The 15,108-nt window shown below is 39.8% G+C and overlaps 1 protein-coding gene across 2 annotated transcripts in view; it reads left to right on the top strand.

The window, feature by feature from the left end:
- The window catches only part of LOC140318332 (connector enhancer of kinase suppressor of ras 2), a 59,861-nt gene that overhangs the window by 6,578 nt on the left and 38,175 nt on the right, over positions 1-15,108 (top strand). For both annotated transcript variants that reach the window (XM_072396109.1, XM_072396108.1), the window contains exons 2-5: positions 5,721-5,884; positions 11,962-12,164; positions 12,969-13,056; positions 14,095-14,136. In XM_072396109.1, coding sequence (XP_072252210.1) covers positions 5,721-5,884; positions 11,962-12,164; positions 12,969-13,056; positions 14,095-14,136 — 497 coding nt within the window. The remainder of the gene's footprint in view (positions 1-5,720; positions 5,885-11,961; positions 12,165-12,968; positions 13,057-14,094; positions 14,137-15,108) is intronic.

Below are 15,108 nucleotides of genomic sequence, written 5' to 3'. Positions count from 1 at the left end.
TGGCTCTATTGTTAAAAGAAATTGAAAAGAGCAGCTTTAATGTCAACAGACATGCTTATCAGTCACAGGGAATCCGTGTGTGTGTCACAACAATCATCGCTCCAGTGTGGGATTATTTGGGAAAAGATGTCCTCTTTATTGTTTTCAGCACTGTATTGCAATACAGTGCTCCTGCTAAGTTTTTTCCTTAATACATCTGCAAATGGACAAAAAAGGGTTAAAAGAGTTGAAGCTTGTTGTGGTAAAGGTAATACCCTCAATACGATGTCCTGTAATTAATACTCATTAAAACAGTAGCCTATATTGTTGTAGCTGTAATACGACCGTAGTCATGTCACACTCTCTCACAGCTTCTGCTCTGTTAGCTTAAAAGTGCTTAAAAGTTCATGTGTCGGCAAGCTAAAATGCCACGGTCTTAAGAATATTCTGTCATAATCTGATGAATATTTCACAGAAGGAATATTTTTAGAGAGAGTCATGTCTTTTCTACACACTCAACAAAGCTCTCATGCCTGCCAGAGTGTTACGAATGAGGTCGGGACAGCGAAACAGAAGTCTCTAGTGCTTGTTGCCGCTCTTGGCTCAGGCTTCCCAAACACAACAAGTTCGACCGGTTAAATTCCATTTCAACTGTCTTACAGCAAACATGTCCAGTTTGTTCAGTAATATCAATTCTCAGCCTTTCTTCTTTTTTTTTTTTGGGCCTTCAGCAAGCTTCCAGTCAGTGTGTTGATGGCACATACAGGCTAAAGTGTATATGTGTGATCCTTAGCCTAGCATCAGTGCAGGGTCCTGAGGGGCAGCAACTGCTGATCCTTCACTTCTGCTTGGAGGCCTTTCTCGCTCCGGTTGCCTGGCGACCCTCGTGTTTCTGAAAGGGGAGGGGTTTATTTTGCTGAGGAAAGAAGAAATTGGAGGGAGTTGCATAAAATGCGGATGAAGCTGTCAACAAGAAATGCTTCCTCAAGGCTTAAGTACACTGGGATCAACAGATGGATTTCTTATCAGATCGGCGAGAAATTGATATTATATAATCTGTAAAGCGCGTGACAATATTCTTCATCTTATAAAAGAGTGATTGATAACAATCTATGCACTTGCATGATATTTCAAATCAAATGATGTTAAACTAAAGCCTGACTTTTAAAATACCTGTAAACATGTTAGGCCAATTGAAATCATACTAAACTGTCATTCTCAAAATCAGACTCACACACCCAGACGTAGCTGTCAAAGAGGAGATGAAGAAGCTGTTCATTACAGAGAATTACCACAAGGGATGGCTTTCATCTAATTTCTTAAAAAAAGAAAGTTAGAAGCTGAAAGGGGGTATATTGCCATCTGCTGTAGCGTACTAGTGGAGTCAGAGGTACTTCCATCAGTGAATTGATTCCACTTCTATGCTCGCTCACTGGAACAATGACAATAGTCCAGTTAAGTGGCCAAGTTGAGCTGTTGTGTACGGTTACAAACACAGCGGTGTTGAACCAAGGTTAATGTACAATTTGAACAAGGACCATTGTTCTTGTCCCATTTTACATACAAGGGAGGGGGATTGGGCTATTGACCAAAGTACCTGCTAATTTTCTCTGTGAAAGATCAATCCACATGTTTGTGTAACTTTGTTGGGGAATTTGTTTGGGGAATATACACTTAAGCTTCACTGTTTTTACAAAGAGATGGGCCATTTTGGACGGGCTAAGCCTCTTTGAGTATAGTTGAGAATACACATCCAGGAGTGATTCAACCACCTTCTGCATTATGTGGGTGTGTTACTCTACCTTAGATATCACATGTTATTGGACTAAAACACAACAATTAGTCTATTCCTAGTGTAATTTAATCTTGCTGTGTGTGGCTGGACTTAACTGTGCAAGAAATTGAGCCAGTAGTGGGCCTCTCTGCAGATAACCATTCTCAACATAATCAGCAAATACGCCAAGTGGTGGATGAGATGGGAGAAATTGTGGGTTATGGCTTGGCCAGACCAGTGCACACTGAAATGTTGTGGTGGGATTTGGCATTCATGTAAAAAATGCCAATATGTAGTGATTTCATTTAAAGATGGATCGTTAATCCACAGAAAAATATTGATAAATGTTGACGTTGTTGTTGAATAAATCAAATTTATAGGTTGAAATTCAGAACTTTGTAATTCTGAGAGGTGATGAGAGTTGATTGGAAATGTGATGTATAAGAAATCTCTAAATTGAAACAACCAAAATAGTTTGATGGTGACTTTTTTGTCCGATAAAGATTTATGCTCCACGTGGCACGTCATTTGATGTCAAGTCTTAACTTAGAAAAAAAACACAGAAAAATACTCAGTAGATGCGTTGATACAGTCAGCATAAGCAAATAAAAACTGATTGACTGTTGACACTTGACATTTCTGTTACAAGAGGCTGTTTAAAGAGCAGAGACACGGAGGCTGAGCAAACGCAGGTCATTAATAAGTTCCTGAGGTGAAGCGGGAAAACTGTATTTACAGGAAATACTCAGTGGTGGTCTCCTGTTAGGTGAGCGGAGCTTGTTGTATTGGCTCAACATATAGAGGAATAAAAACCAAGAACTAAAAACATCACAAAAATGTATGCGAGTATTGGCACATGTTTACGATGAGAAATAACATCATAACTTAAAACAAGAGAAAGACCAACAAACACTGCGGTCAACACAAAGTTCCTCTCCTCCTAACTGTGTGCAGAAGTGAGATGTAGCTATAGTAGGAGGCTCTCCCAGAAAAAGGTGGCTGCAGTTGACCTTTTTGATTCTTTATTCATCACTTTATATAATTCACAGCTTTACAGGCTAAAAGCTGAGCACATATGCTTTAAAAAGTAATGTCATGAATAATTTTTGGTATAGATTTGCATCATGCAAAGACATTCGTTGCCTTTGTAACAGCACCAGCTCTCAGAGGGACACTTGCAGACAGTTTTTCGGGATACATGACAGGCGGGTTGCTTCAGGCGTCTTGGGAAACATGCCACTGTTCATTTATAGATCTGCACTGCTTCAGCTGCTTCTGTCCCGTCATGTAATCCCACATTAACTCCATGATGTGGAGATCTGGGCTCCCTGGAGACACTCTAATCGCGAATACGCGCTCATCTCAGATGTTTCATTCTGTGACGCTTTTTCGAGTGGTTTCCGTCCTGCAGTGGGAACATCTGACCAGTCAGACACATCCTTGATGGTTCTGAGCAATGAATAAGGATGCAAAAGTTTTGAACGGTTTTCCCACTTAAATGTGTGAGAAAGAAATGACTTTCACTTCATTTCATAGATATTGACAGATTATGATGACATAATCGGTTCTGTGCCACACAGTCTTGACATGGCTGCTGTTAAAATGTGACGCTTAAGAAGAAGAGGCAGAGAGATTAATGAAGAGGAGGGAGCAGCAGCTAAAATGAGAGGGAGGAAAAAAGGAGGCTCACCTTCCTTGGGCACGGCGTGGACATAAAGACATCTATCTGAGAAATAGCCATCTGATTTTCTTTCTGTTCCTATGTCTCTCATCGTGAGGGTCAGGAGTCATACATTCAGACATTCTTGTTATTAGCTGCAGGGCTTCCTCTCTGCTTGGTCTCCCTGTTCTCCGCTGCTATAGCTGCTGGCGTACTGAAGAAATCTGCACACTATCAATTTGTGCACATCTCTGCCAACACTGGTGATGATTTGTTAGACTACACTGGATCCCTGTTCCATTGCAATAAACATGTTGCATTCCTAGAAAAGATGCTAATTCGTAGTAATTTCGTCATTTTCAGTAGACATGCTTGCATTATTATCTGATACATTGTAGCTATAAAAATATCAGTGACATCAGCTTTAAGTGGAAATAGTCTAATTGTTTGGTATTTGCAATCAACTAGAATGGTCAAACAGAAATTGTAGAAAAAGTGAGTGTTACACAATTATCATGATTTAATTTTTTTGTTTATCTAACAGGGACAATGCATATATTGCCCCAGATATAGCCAAACACCTCATTTTCATCTGTTGTCACCGATCGAAAATATAAAAAAAAAAGAGAGACAAAAAAAATAATCCACACAAAAACAGACACAATAAAGTACATTTCCAAAACATATCATAAAAACCATAGCCCATCAGCAACACAAAAAAACAACGGTACTAACTTCCAACTGGGCGGTCAAAGATCCAGACATCACATTTAAAAACAGATGCTGCCCATCTTGGCTTGTGAACACAAACCTGGACTTCCCTCAACCTTCCTTGAGACTGATTTAAAAAATATTTAAAAGTGCTGCACTGAATGTTTGTACTTCCAATGCTTGTTTTTTAATTTTTGCAACAGTTATGAATGTTATGACACAGTCACATCAGCTGATGACAGTAAAATATTACAACGGGCGTGCGAAAACGAGTCATCACATATGCCTCCTCGATTTCACAGCAGCAGTTTTCGCATATTTGGCATCACAACAGCTCTCCGTGTGCTAACCTTGTAGCATTTTATTTGAAGCACATGCTAACAAATGGGACGACAGGGTTTTCCCACAAGGGATTTATTCCATTAAATGAATTTCACTTGGGTTTCCTACAGTTCAGAGCCTCCTGCAGACGTGTTAGATTCGAAATTGCTCTGCTTTGCTTTATGAAGTGTGTCTCTCATAACAACAGAAGGCTTATATTTTGCCTCTAAGTCCCATGGCAAAATGCCTCTTGCTCTTGATATGCCTTTTGTTTGCATCAGTTTTACATGTGTGGTGACTGTATTAAGGTGCTACCACACTGTTTCTGCTCTGCACCAGTATCACTTCCCTTGGGCATCAAGGATGTTCCTCACAGCTTTACTCGGCTTTATCAGTGTGCCTCTACAGAGGCGTTGAATAACAATAGTAGCTGTAATTGTATTAGTACATTGGACTGTGCTTGAAGTGTGTGTTCTTAGAGGGACAGAGTGTACCACTTGTGTCTCTATGTGCATGGATTTGCGTCTTATTGTGCATTTTTGCTCTGTGTTGGCTTGTTTTTGAGCAGGCTTGTTCATTAGGTCTGTGGGGAGATGTGCTTTCTGCTGACTTTGTTGGATTCAGAGCCAGAGTTTCTTACGGATCAATAGTATCCTGGACCCACCACATCCATAGAATGTGCAGCTGATTGGCTGTCTGCATAGGATGCACCCACATGTGATGTCATATATCTTTTTCTCATATGTTGTTGTCTTATTTGTATATATATATATATATATGTATATATATATATTTATCACTCACCCTCAGTCAAACAGAATGTTCTTTTCACTTTGAAATCTCTGAAAACACAACAAATGCACAACTTGCCTCAACTGATTTAGTTCTCTTTACAAAACCGTGGCGTCAGAAATGAATATTCATGCACCAAAGCATGTGCTTATAATCAGATACAGAAGAGGTGCACTGACAGATGGGTTTTCTTTGTGATAGTGACTAGAGCATTGAAAATACACCTGCCTCTAGGCTGGTTTTTACCTTAAGTTTCAGAATTAGACAAATTTATATGTTACTGTGTGGGCACCTGCTGTTGTGCATGGGTTTTATGTTGCATTCAAGTGGACCACAATTTTTTCTACTAGGGAATACTTAATTATGTTACTGTTTCCAGGACTTACATTGTCATGTTTCCCCTTTTTATCTTCAGAGAGCAGACCATCTAAATCACTCATCAGGCCAACCTGTCTAACCTGCATCTGTCTGTACTCTCCTTAGGTCTGGATGACTGTCTCCAGCAGTACGTGAAGAGTTTTGAGCGGGAGCAGATGGGCGGAGAGCAGCTGCTGCACATCACCCATCAGGAGCTGGAGGAGCTTGGTGTCACCAGAATAGGACATCAGGAGCTAATCCTGGAAGCTGTCGACCTCCTCTGTGCCCTGGTCAGCCTCTGTTACTTAATGATTTCATAGCTCAATAAACAGTGGTTTAGAAGGATAATTCTCATCAAGGTCCATGGTTTAGATAGCTGACCCCCTGACTTGTATGATAAAACATAACATGAGACAACCCCACCAAAAATCTAAAAATGATGAAAGCTTCGAAATGTGATAGAAATATGTGAAAAATAAAATGGATTATACTAAGATTAGCAGAAATAATTTAATAACTTTACGATTATCTTCCTGGCTAACACGCTGTTATGAGTTTGTAGTGATGCTGCAGCAGTCTGTTGCACAGAATATGAATTAGCTTATTAGTATACTCTCTGTTGGCTCATGTTGTTTAATGAAGGTAGCTAGTTCCAGTCAGGGAGCAAGCTTAACCGGCTAGCTGAAGCATTTAGTCATGAGTGTTTACAGCCAAAGCAGTCATTCAGTTTCATTCCATTCCACTTCCATTTCGAGTACCCTACTTCATTGAAATGACAAATAGAGAAATGAGATAGATTAAGAGGTGGCAGTGGTGCTTACCAAAAAAATATTTCACCACTATTACCAAGAACTGTCTCTCTCCAACACAACATCCAGTAGGACTGGGTTTCAAACCCTAATATACTGTGTTTGAATTTCATAGGAAGCCGTGAGGGTTCTGGAGTCACACCTTGACAAAGTGTCTGAGTGGGTTTTCTCAGGTTTCACCTCATAGTCCATGACATGCAAGTCATAGTGTGAATGTTAACTTGCAGGGTAGCATGTTTGTACATGTTAGCCCTGTCACAGTCTGTCAGCCGGTCCACGACGATACCTTACGAGATGCTCTGTTGACGGGAGCAAACAGACCAGTTCAGATAAAACTGAAATTAATTCTAGGAGATGCTGGTGCCCATGTAATGCTAGATTATTTCTAGCATGCTAGCATGGTAGCACTGTTTCTGCCACATACTGCAGTTTATTAGTCCTGCAAGAAGTCACTTGATAGTGACTCAAAAGCATCTACTCCAGATGAATTTCCCTACAGTGTTTCCCTACATTATAGTGTCTCACAATATAATGTGTTACCGCTGGTTTGGTTCACAGTGCAAAAGACAGGACTTTCATAAAAAAGGCTCAAACTTTGCAAAATTAAAACACTTTCTGGGGTCCAAAATTTGGACATGGCTAGCTCTGTCTTTTGAAATTGTAACGTGACTAAGTTTTACATCTTACATTCGCGCTTTAGAGATGCTAAAGGATCAAAACCACTGCAATTGTATGTTTTGCGTTGTAAATTGGAATATCCTTATGTTTTACTTTATGTGAAACTGTCCCAATACAAAATGATAGGCGATGTCCAATGTTACTTTCTCACTACAATATTTTTGACATGTGAACAAGTATATTTCTTCAGAAATTCTCATCGGTAGAAAGATGTATACTCTAGTTGTTGTTTGGTTTCCTCCATCAGTCATTGATACTGGCAACTAAAAAAAGGGGAAAAAATCCTCTGTCATTTGGGTCTTGCTTTCTGTGGTCAGTGATGACTGCATGCGCACTGCCCCTGCTCAGGATTAGGGAATTAGGGGGAATTAGGTGCTTCTTTCCCAGAGAGAGAGGGAGAAAAAGAAGGGGAGGAGGAGAGGAGAGGTGAGAGGGAAAGGGAGAATATATAGAAAGAGTATGCAGGATGCACCTTATCTCCAAGGCACACATGGTTGGATTAGTTGGAGCTGTTTGAATGTGTGTGAGAGTGTGTCTGTGAGCTCATGTCTGTGTGTGTGCTAATCAGCACCTCTTCTCATTCAAATCTTCCAGCATGGGAATGAGTGTCCCAGAGTACCAATCACCATATGTGCTGGAACTGGACACACTCACACACTTCATCACACGACACACATTTAAGGATGCCAAGTAGACACGACGAATCAGTGAAATTACCACTGGGAGTACTTTTAAAGAACACTGATGGCTTTTTCGCAATTTTGTCTCGCTTTTTGTAGCTTTGGCTGTTATACTAACAATACAGTATATGGAAGTACAGTGTGTTAACTGCTGAGACCAAGCAATACATCAATGTCTGGGGGAGAAAACACAAGCAGTCACGTAGATTCAAATATACAAGTAGCCCCATCTTTGTCAAACTTATAATACTTAGAAGTGACATTCAAGGCGAACTGAAAAAATATAAACCAAATCAGCAATTTTGATACTCACCAACAGATTTGTACACCCCAGTTGTATAAAGCATACTTTTATTGTAGTGGGACAAGTAAATCTCCAATGTCCTGTGATTAATTCCACTCCTCGGGAAACAAAGAACCATAGTAGCAAACGATGAATCACTGTCATCAGCAATATCATCCATTATAAGGAAGAGCTAAACCTGGCTTCCCTGGCTCAACTGTTATGACCGTCTGGTGTGGAACTTCTGTGGCTCTGGATCGATGCAAGTTTCAAGTGCTGAGTGAGCTCTCAGTCATATTGTAAATCTGTAAAAGGCCTTTTTTTTGCGCCTATGTATGCTGTCATCTATAGGAGGGAATTAAGATCGACTGCAGCAGCCTGGACACAGAGTTTTGAACTGAAATATTCATTATTGCAATAATTGTTTTCAAGTTGCAAGAATCTCTCATATCCTGTAAAAAGCTAAAAGGATTAAGATTAGCTTTCTACATTCACACAGCCCTTGCGGTGTCCCCTAGAGTTCTATTTTAATACCACTTTTTTTTAGGCCCAAATATTGGTGTGAAAAATTCTGTGTTTTGGACTTAATTCAGTGTTAATAGACTCATTTTCTTCTCCAGCAAAGGAGGGAGAAATTACCTTTACAAGCCTTAAGTTGTCTTTTAGGGCGAATACATAAACTCATTCATACCATCTAGAAATTGAGGTATTTATCAGCCAGGCATTTATATGTTTGAAAAAACACTCAAGGCATGTCCAAAATGTAATTTCACACATCGTTCTTCTTATTTTCATCTGATATCACACAGATTTCTCACAGATTGAATCACCTTTCACTGTTGGTCCTTTGTCAGTGCAACCGAGTGACTCCAAGCTGATGTTAGAGTTCTCTAAGGTTCTTGAAAGTCATTGTTTCTATTTCTTGTGATTGTTTTCATTTGAGCTAATAAAACAGGAGTCCTTCATTGCTTTTGAAAGTTAAATCTTTGGGTTAAGCCCTATTGGAGCATCATGCCAGTTAGTAAAATATGCACATTGAGCCATGTAGAAATACACAGCAATTTCACAAAATATGACTGATTTAAACACTGAAAAAAGATATTTCACCACACACTATACTCCTGATGAATAGAAATTATAATAAAGAAAGAAATAGAATAGAATAAATGATGATATCATAATTGATAGATATTTTGTTGATATTCTAGTTTTGAAAGGAAAGGATTATATACGGTGATATCAACCATTTTGCCAAAACATGTTATATGTTATGTTTAATTGTGAGCAAAGGCAGAATTATCATCATAAAGGAGAGGCTACTCCAGTGATGGCTGCTATGGCAACTACATTGACATGGGTAGGGGGGGCGTTGTGGGTGGTGGTGGAGGGGAGGAGACGAGGGGTGGGAGAACTGTAGTTGTAATCCTGTATTGATTTGCACTCTTATGCATACGGGGCTTAAATGACTTCTTTCTAACTTCTGTCTTCACACGTGCTAAGTCATTCACAGAGTCAACACAGGTTTATTCCCCTTCTTAATCTCAGCTCTCTGTCCCCTGGAGGGACCTGCTCATAGCTTCAGATCGAATCATATGACAGCCTAATTACAGCTGTGCAAACATGTACACTCAAAGTGCATGTACACATCTACATTCACACGAAAGACAGAAAAGCATACAGAGCACAGTGTGTGCCTGACCCAGTTTCAGTGAGAAGCATAGCTGGGTGCTCTCTGTCTTCCTCTCCCTCTTGTCTTCTGTCTCTTAGTTCCTTAGTTGCCTAATTTCTCTCTTTCACTCCCTCTCTGCTGCCACTGTGAAACCCTCCCTCCTTTGTAGTCACTGCGGTCGTGACTGTGTGGAATAGATCTAGAGGCAGCAGAGAAATAGATACGTCTAGCTCAGACTGTGCATCTGACTTTACAAGGGTGTGCGCGTCTCTGTGTGAGTGTATGTGTAGCCCTTTTGTCAGCAGGAATCAGACTCTGTCAGGCAAGACATGACTTGAGGTGCCTTTGGATGCTGAGTGCAGTATGTGTGTGTTTATTCAAAAGGGTCATGGTGCAGTAATGGGCTAGCCCACTCCACCAGCTTGATGATTTTGTAACAAAGTCAAACCTCAGAAAATGCTATGGCTGAGTTGGTCTTTAGTTTAAATGTATCAGTTTCACACTGACGACTTAAAAACAGTCAAATTGATACTATTTGGAACCTCTTGAACTGTGGCCTGCTATACTTGCAATGGCCACAAAAGGAACGTTCAACACTCCTAAAATACCTAGAAACACTTGTAAGGAGGTGACGTCTACTGTTAATCCACAAACTGTCATGCAGAGGACCTGTATTTTAGCCCCATTTCTAAAGTTATTTCTCTTTTCAGCTTTGCTGTCTCTCACACTTGGTTAGGTTTTGGCATGTAAATTCAGACAAAACAAATGCCAAAATAAAATGTTTACTGTGTCAGTCACACTATAGTTTTACACTGTGGACAAATGTAGCTGTTACACAGTCTGAAGCAGACTGGGCTTAGTATGTGTTTCATAGAAATATAACAATTTCAGTTCATGTTTGAATCAACATGTTTTCAGTTAAGACAATAGAAATGTGTAGAAAGAGCTTTCTTTTGAAGACAGACAAGAGGATATGGGCAAGATGTGATGTACCTTAGAACTAATAAATTACAGATTCAGTTCAACATTCATTCTGTGCCTTGGAAAAAAATGAGTAAAGCAATATCTCTGTCATCATATCTCTTTGTGTTGAGTATGGAGGTGGAAGCAGCAGGTGATTAGTCTGCTTAGCACAAATATTAGCAGGAGCAGACAGTTAGCCTTGCTTTATGGTTTAGGTGACACCTTGAAATACTTGCTACCAAGAGGATATGGGCAAGATGTGATGTACCTTAGAACCCATAAATTACAGATTCAGTTCAACATTCATTCTGTGCCTTGGAGAAAAATGAGTAAAGCAATATCTCTGTCATCATATCTCTTTGTGTTGAGTATGGAGGTGGAAGCAGCAGGTGATTAGCCTGCTTAGCACAAATATTAGCAGGAGCAAACAGTTAGCCTTGCTTTATGGTTTAGGTGACACCTTGAAATACTTGCTAAGAAATACTAGCTTTGATATATACCCCAAGGGAAAATCAACAGTTTTGGTATGCTAAGCATTGACAGCCAGGCTAGCTTAGCTTTGTGAAAAGATGGAAGCAAGATGAATAAGCTAATGGGACTTTAATCAAGGTAAAACATACAACTCTGAAGCTCAAACAGATATCATATTTGTTAGGCTCTTTAAAGATATTTAAAGACTGTGTACAGTTTAAGTTTATATAACACAAAGGTGAGCTATTCGCTTCTTAACTAAATCTCCGTCATTAACATTAAAATATAAAAGTAGAGAGTAACATTACAAAAGGCTAAGTTGTTTACCATTGGGCTTGTGAAATAGTCACATTCTCATGATGGACAAATTTTTTTTTTCCATGACATCCAGCATAACTTGAAAGCTGTGTATTGCAGTTGGAGGGTTCTTTTACTGCTGTACGCCACCCACTTTTTACATAATTTGTAGACTTGTAGACCGAAGAAAAGCTTTCTATCATGTAGCAGGCATTTAAAGAGGTTCTAACTAAACTATTCCATTTTGTTTTCCCACCTTTAACCAATTAGTCTCTATTGCTCAATTGTAACTGAATGGTTTTCTATGCCTCATTATAAACAAGTGCTCCACCTAGTACAGAGAGTTTGCCTAAACCTAACCAAAGAAAAAAAAAGAAAAATTGTGTCCAGAAACACAAATTGATATAACAGCCTGGACTTTGTGACAATTACACAAACTGCATTGAGATTGTGTAGCAACTTCCGACAGAATTAACCATTGTTCTACTGTAAATTAACCCATCTGTTTGTCCTCCAGAACTATGGCCTGGAGACAGAGAACCTCCGAACTCTGTCCCACAAGCTGAATGCTTCAGCGAAGAACCTCCAGAACTTCATCTTGGGTCGACGGAGGGGTGGTCACTACGATGGACGAGCATCCCGAAGGCTGCCCAATGATTTTCTCACATCAGTAGTGGATTTAATTGGTGCAGCCAAGAACCTTCTTGCCTGGCTCGACAGGTGAGGCTGCATCTTGGGCACGTTCATTTGTGGGAATATGTCCATAATTATTTTAGATAACTGCCAAATTAAAATAACATGAACTATTCCAAAACGAAACCACTTAATTGACTGTAACAAAACAGATATGTTCATATATTTAACTTTATTTGTTACTATTGATTAATACAAGAAAATGTATTTACTTTAGAAATGTCAATGTCTGTCTCTTTCCTTTCGAATCTACATTTACTGGTACCATATTATTATGAGTAAATTTGTTCTTTGGACCGTTATCATCAAACTGTTAATCACATCACCAGATGTTTCTTCTGTTTTATCAACCATTAATATGAAAACAATTCAATGATAATTTACTCAGTGGATGACGTGCATTCTATTTTAATTCACATTAAGATTATTTTTTGTATTTTCATGGATTAAGATGAGCTTTCGGAACTGTTCAGTATGAAGCTGAGAACTCAAACAGTAAAGCAACGCTGAGCTTCAGTAGGCCCCTGGTAGCTGTGATATAAAACCAAATATTGTTGTTTGTCTTTATGTATTGCTCTTGTGCTTTATTTCTCCCTCATCACTGCCCTCTCGTGTCATTTAAACCCACACTGTTAGCAAATAAGTGAACAGAAACAACCCCCCCCTCGAACAATATCAAGATGAAATAAAATCATGCAGAAATAAAATGTGTAAACAAACTAGCTTCCTACCTCCTAGCCAAAGTTAGTGCCCCGCCCCCATCTCACTCTTTCTTTTTTTCAGGTACCTTGGACATTTGTCAGATTATAACCTGTTTTTTGTTTGTTTCAGGTCCCCATTTGCCAGTGTGACAGAGTATTCATTACTAAAGAACAACATCGTGCAGCTCTGTCTAGAATTGACCACCATTGTACAACAGGCAAGTATCACACGATAACACATTTACACACTGATAACAGTCATGATAAGGATTCAATGTGAAAGAGCAAGCTTGTTTTGGAATGTCAGTATGGATGGAGGTTAGCCTGTTGTGCATTTCTACAGATTTTGACTGTGAGCTTACATGTGTGCATTGCCAGAGGCAAGTCGCTCTCAAAAACAAACCTCATCGACTCGCCGCAAGACCTCACCCCCCCCCCCTAATCCAAATGTTCTGATGGAGGGGTCCATAATTTACTGTCCTTCTTTTACTTGCTCCCCTGTGTTAATTCACCACATTGCACCCATGTGCACCCTTGCAAATTGAGGTAGGGGCTGCATGCATTCACTCTGGCACCATAGCCATCTCATTGTTTGGACAGAAACTATGTATGCTCTTCTGGACCTTATCCATGTCCTCACAGTAAGAGCCTGCTTGGAGCGTATGAGAGTGTGTTTGTGCTTGTGCCCAGAGTGAGTCCTGGAGCTGAGCAGATAACACCCATCCCCTCTGACAAGGGCCAGAGGAGAGAGAAGAGAAAGGGGCCACTGTGGGTTCACAATAGGCCAAAATGAGCCCGTCGCTGCCAGGGTGCAGTGAAACAGACAAAGGTGGCAGCAGAGCCTGCACTAATGCATCAAACGTATGAATTACCTGCTCTCGTGCACATCTCGGTGTATTCAGTGGGCTGCTTTCCCAGAAATAGATTAACTATCAGCTATCGTTATATAGCAGTTTGTCTTGTTCAAATATTGCTGTATCTAAATCCTGAGGAGGTTTGGGAAGGAAGCAGAGTAGATCCAAATCTGACTGATCCAATGTGTTAGTTTCCCTACATTTTAAAGTGCAGAATGAAGAGACAAACAGTTCTCCACAATTTATCAGTTTCTTCCTGTTGTAAATTTAATTTCTCTTCTTTCCTTCCTTCCTGGCTGTTATATTTGGAGGAGAGATATTAGAGCTTGTGTGTATATAGTCATATCGATGCTTCCTCATCTCATTCGATCTCTCTTCTTCTGTCCTTCTCTCCCTTCACAGGACTGCACTGTGTATGAGACAGAGAATAAGATTCTTCATGTGGTAAGTACTTGTTTCAAAAAGTCAAAGACTAAACATCCCTGTTAATTAGGAGTCTTTGTCATGTTTATATTTGGTGTTCCATGCCGGTAGTAAGAGCCCTTTTTTTTTTGAAGATGAAGACTAAACTTTTATGCTCAACTAGTTTCCCCTGGTTTTTCTGCAGTTTGACTCATGCATCATACACGAGCTTGGAAAGTGCCTTGCAATTTTTCAAATTTTTCATCGGTGCCACACCAGTTCAGATTTCTTTTTATGACTCTTCCAAAGTTCCAGTTGTTCGATGAAAATGTTTCTACCCGATGACTGTTTGCAGTTACGATTAGAAAAAAGCATTTGAATTGATTCTGCTCGTGAAACAAAACAGCTTCGTTTAAAGCATCACGTTTGAGTACACTTCGATTTAAATTGATTTCATGTGTGTTTGTGTTTTGTGCAATGTGTTGTAGGTGTGTGTGTGTGTGTGTGTGTGTGTGTGTGCGCATACTGTGGCTTTGTGGAAATTTGTATGTGGTAAAGTGCAAACGAGCCGGAGGGCTTTTGAGAGCCTCTGTGCAGCCTCTTTGTGTGCATGCTTGTATGAGGGAGGAACTTTTTGCGAACACGTGTGGAACAGAGTGAGCAGTTAGTGTGTGATCTGGGCTGACAGTCGGACTGGGACATTTCCTACTGCCATTTGAGGTCAGGTGGGGGGAACCGAAGAAAAAGTTGGAGGAGAACAAGTAGAGTTCACGTAACAAAACATCTGAGAATTTAATAATACAAAAGATACTCAAATTTGATGATATATGGCAATATGACTGTAATACATAAATATAACAGTAATCCACGGTAGAAATCAAACAATTAAGACAGTATAGAATATGATATGTTGCTCTCCACATGATCTGGTGTCCCCTCTTCCAACAACAAATCCCCTTTTTTTAGTAGATGTATCATTGTTGTCATTTGGCCACTGGTAATGGCAATTAGCAT

Source organism: Leuresthes tenuis, unplaced genomic scaffold (genome assembly GCF_036924035.1).
Source record: "Leuresthes tenuis unplaced genomic scaffold, fLeuTen1.0.hap1 SCAF_11, whole genome shotgun sequence".
In the NCBI taxonomy this organism is placed as follows: domain Eukaryota; kingdom Metazoa; phylum Chordata; class Actinopteri; order Atheriniformes; family Atherinopsidae; genus Leuresthes; species Leuresthes tenuis.
This window is presented reverse-complemented; position numbering and strand designations above follow the sequence as displayed.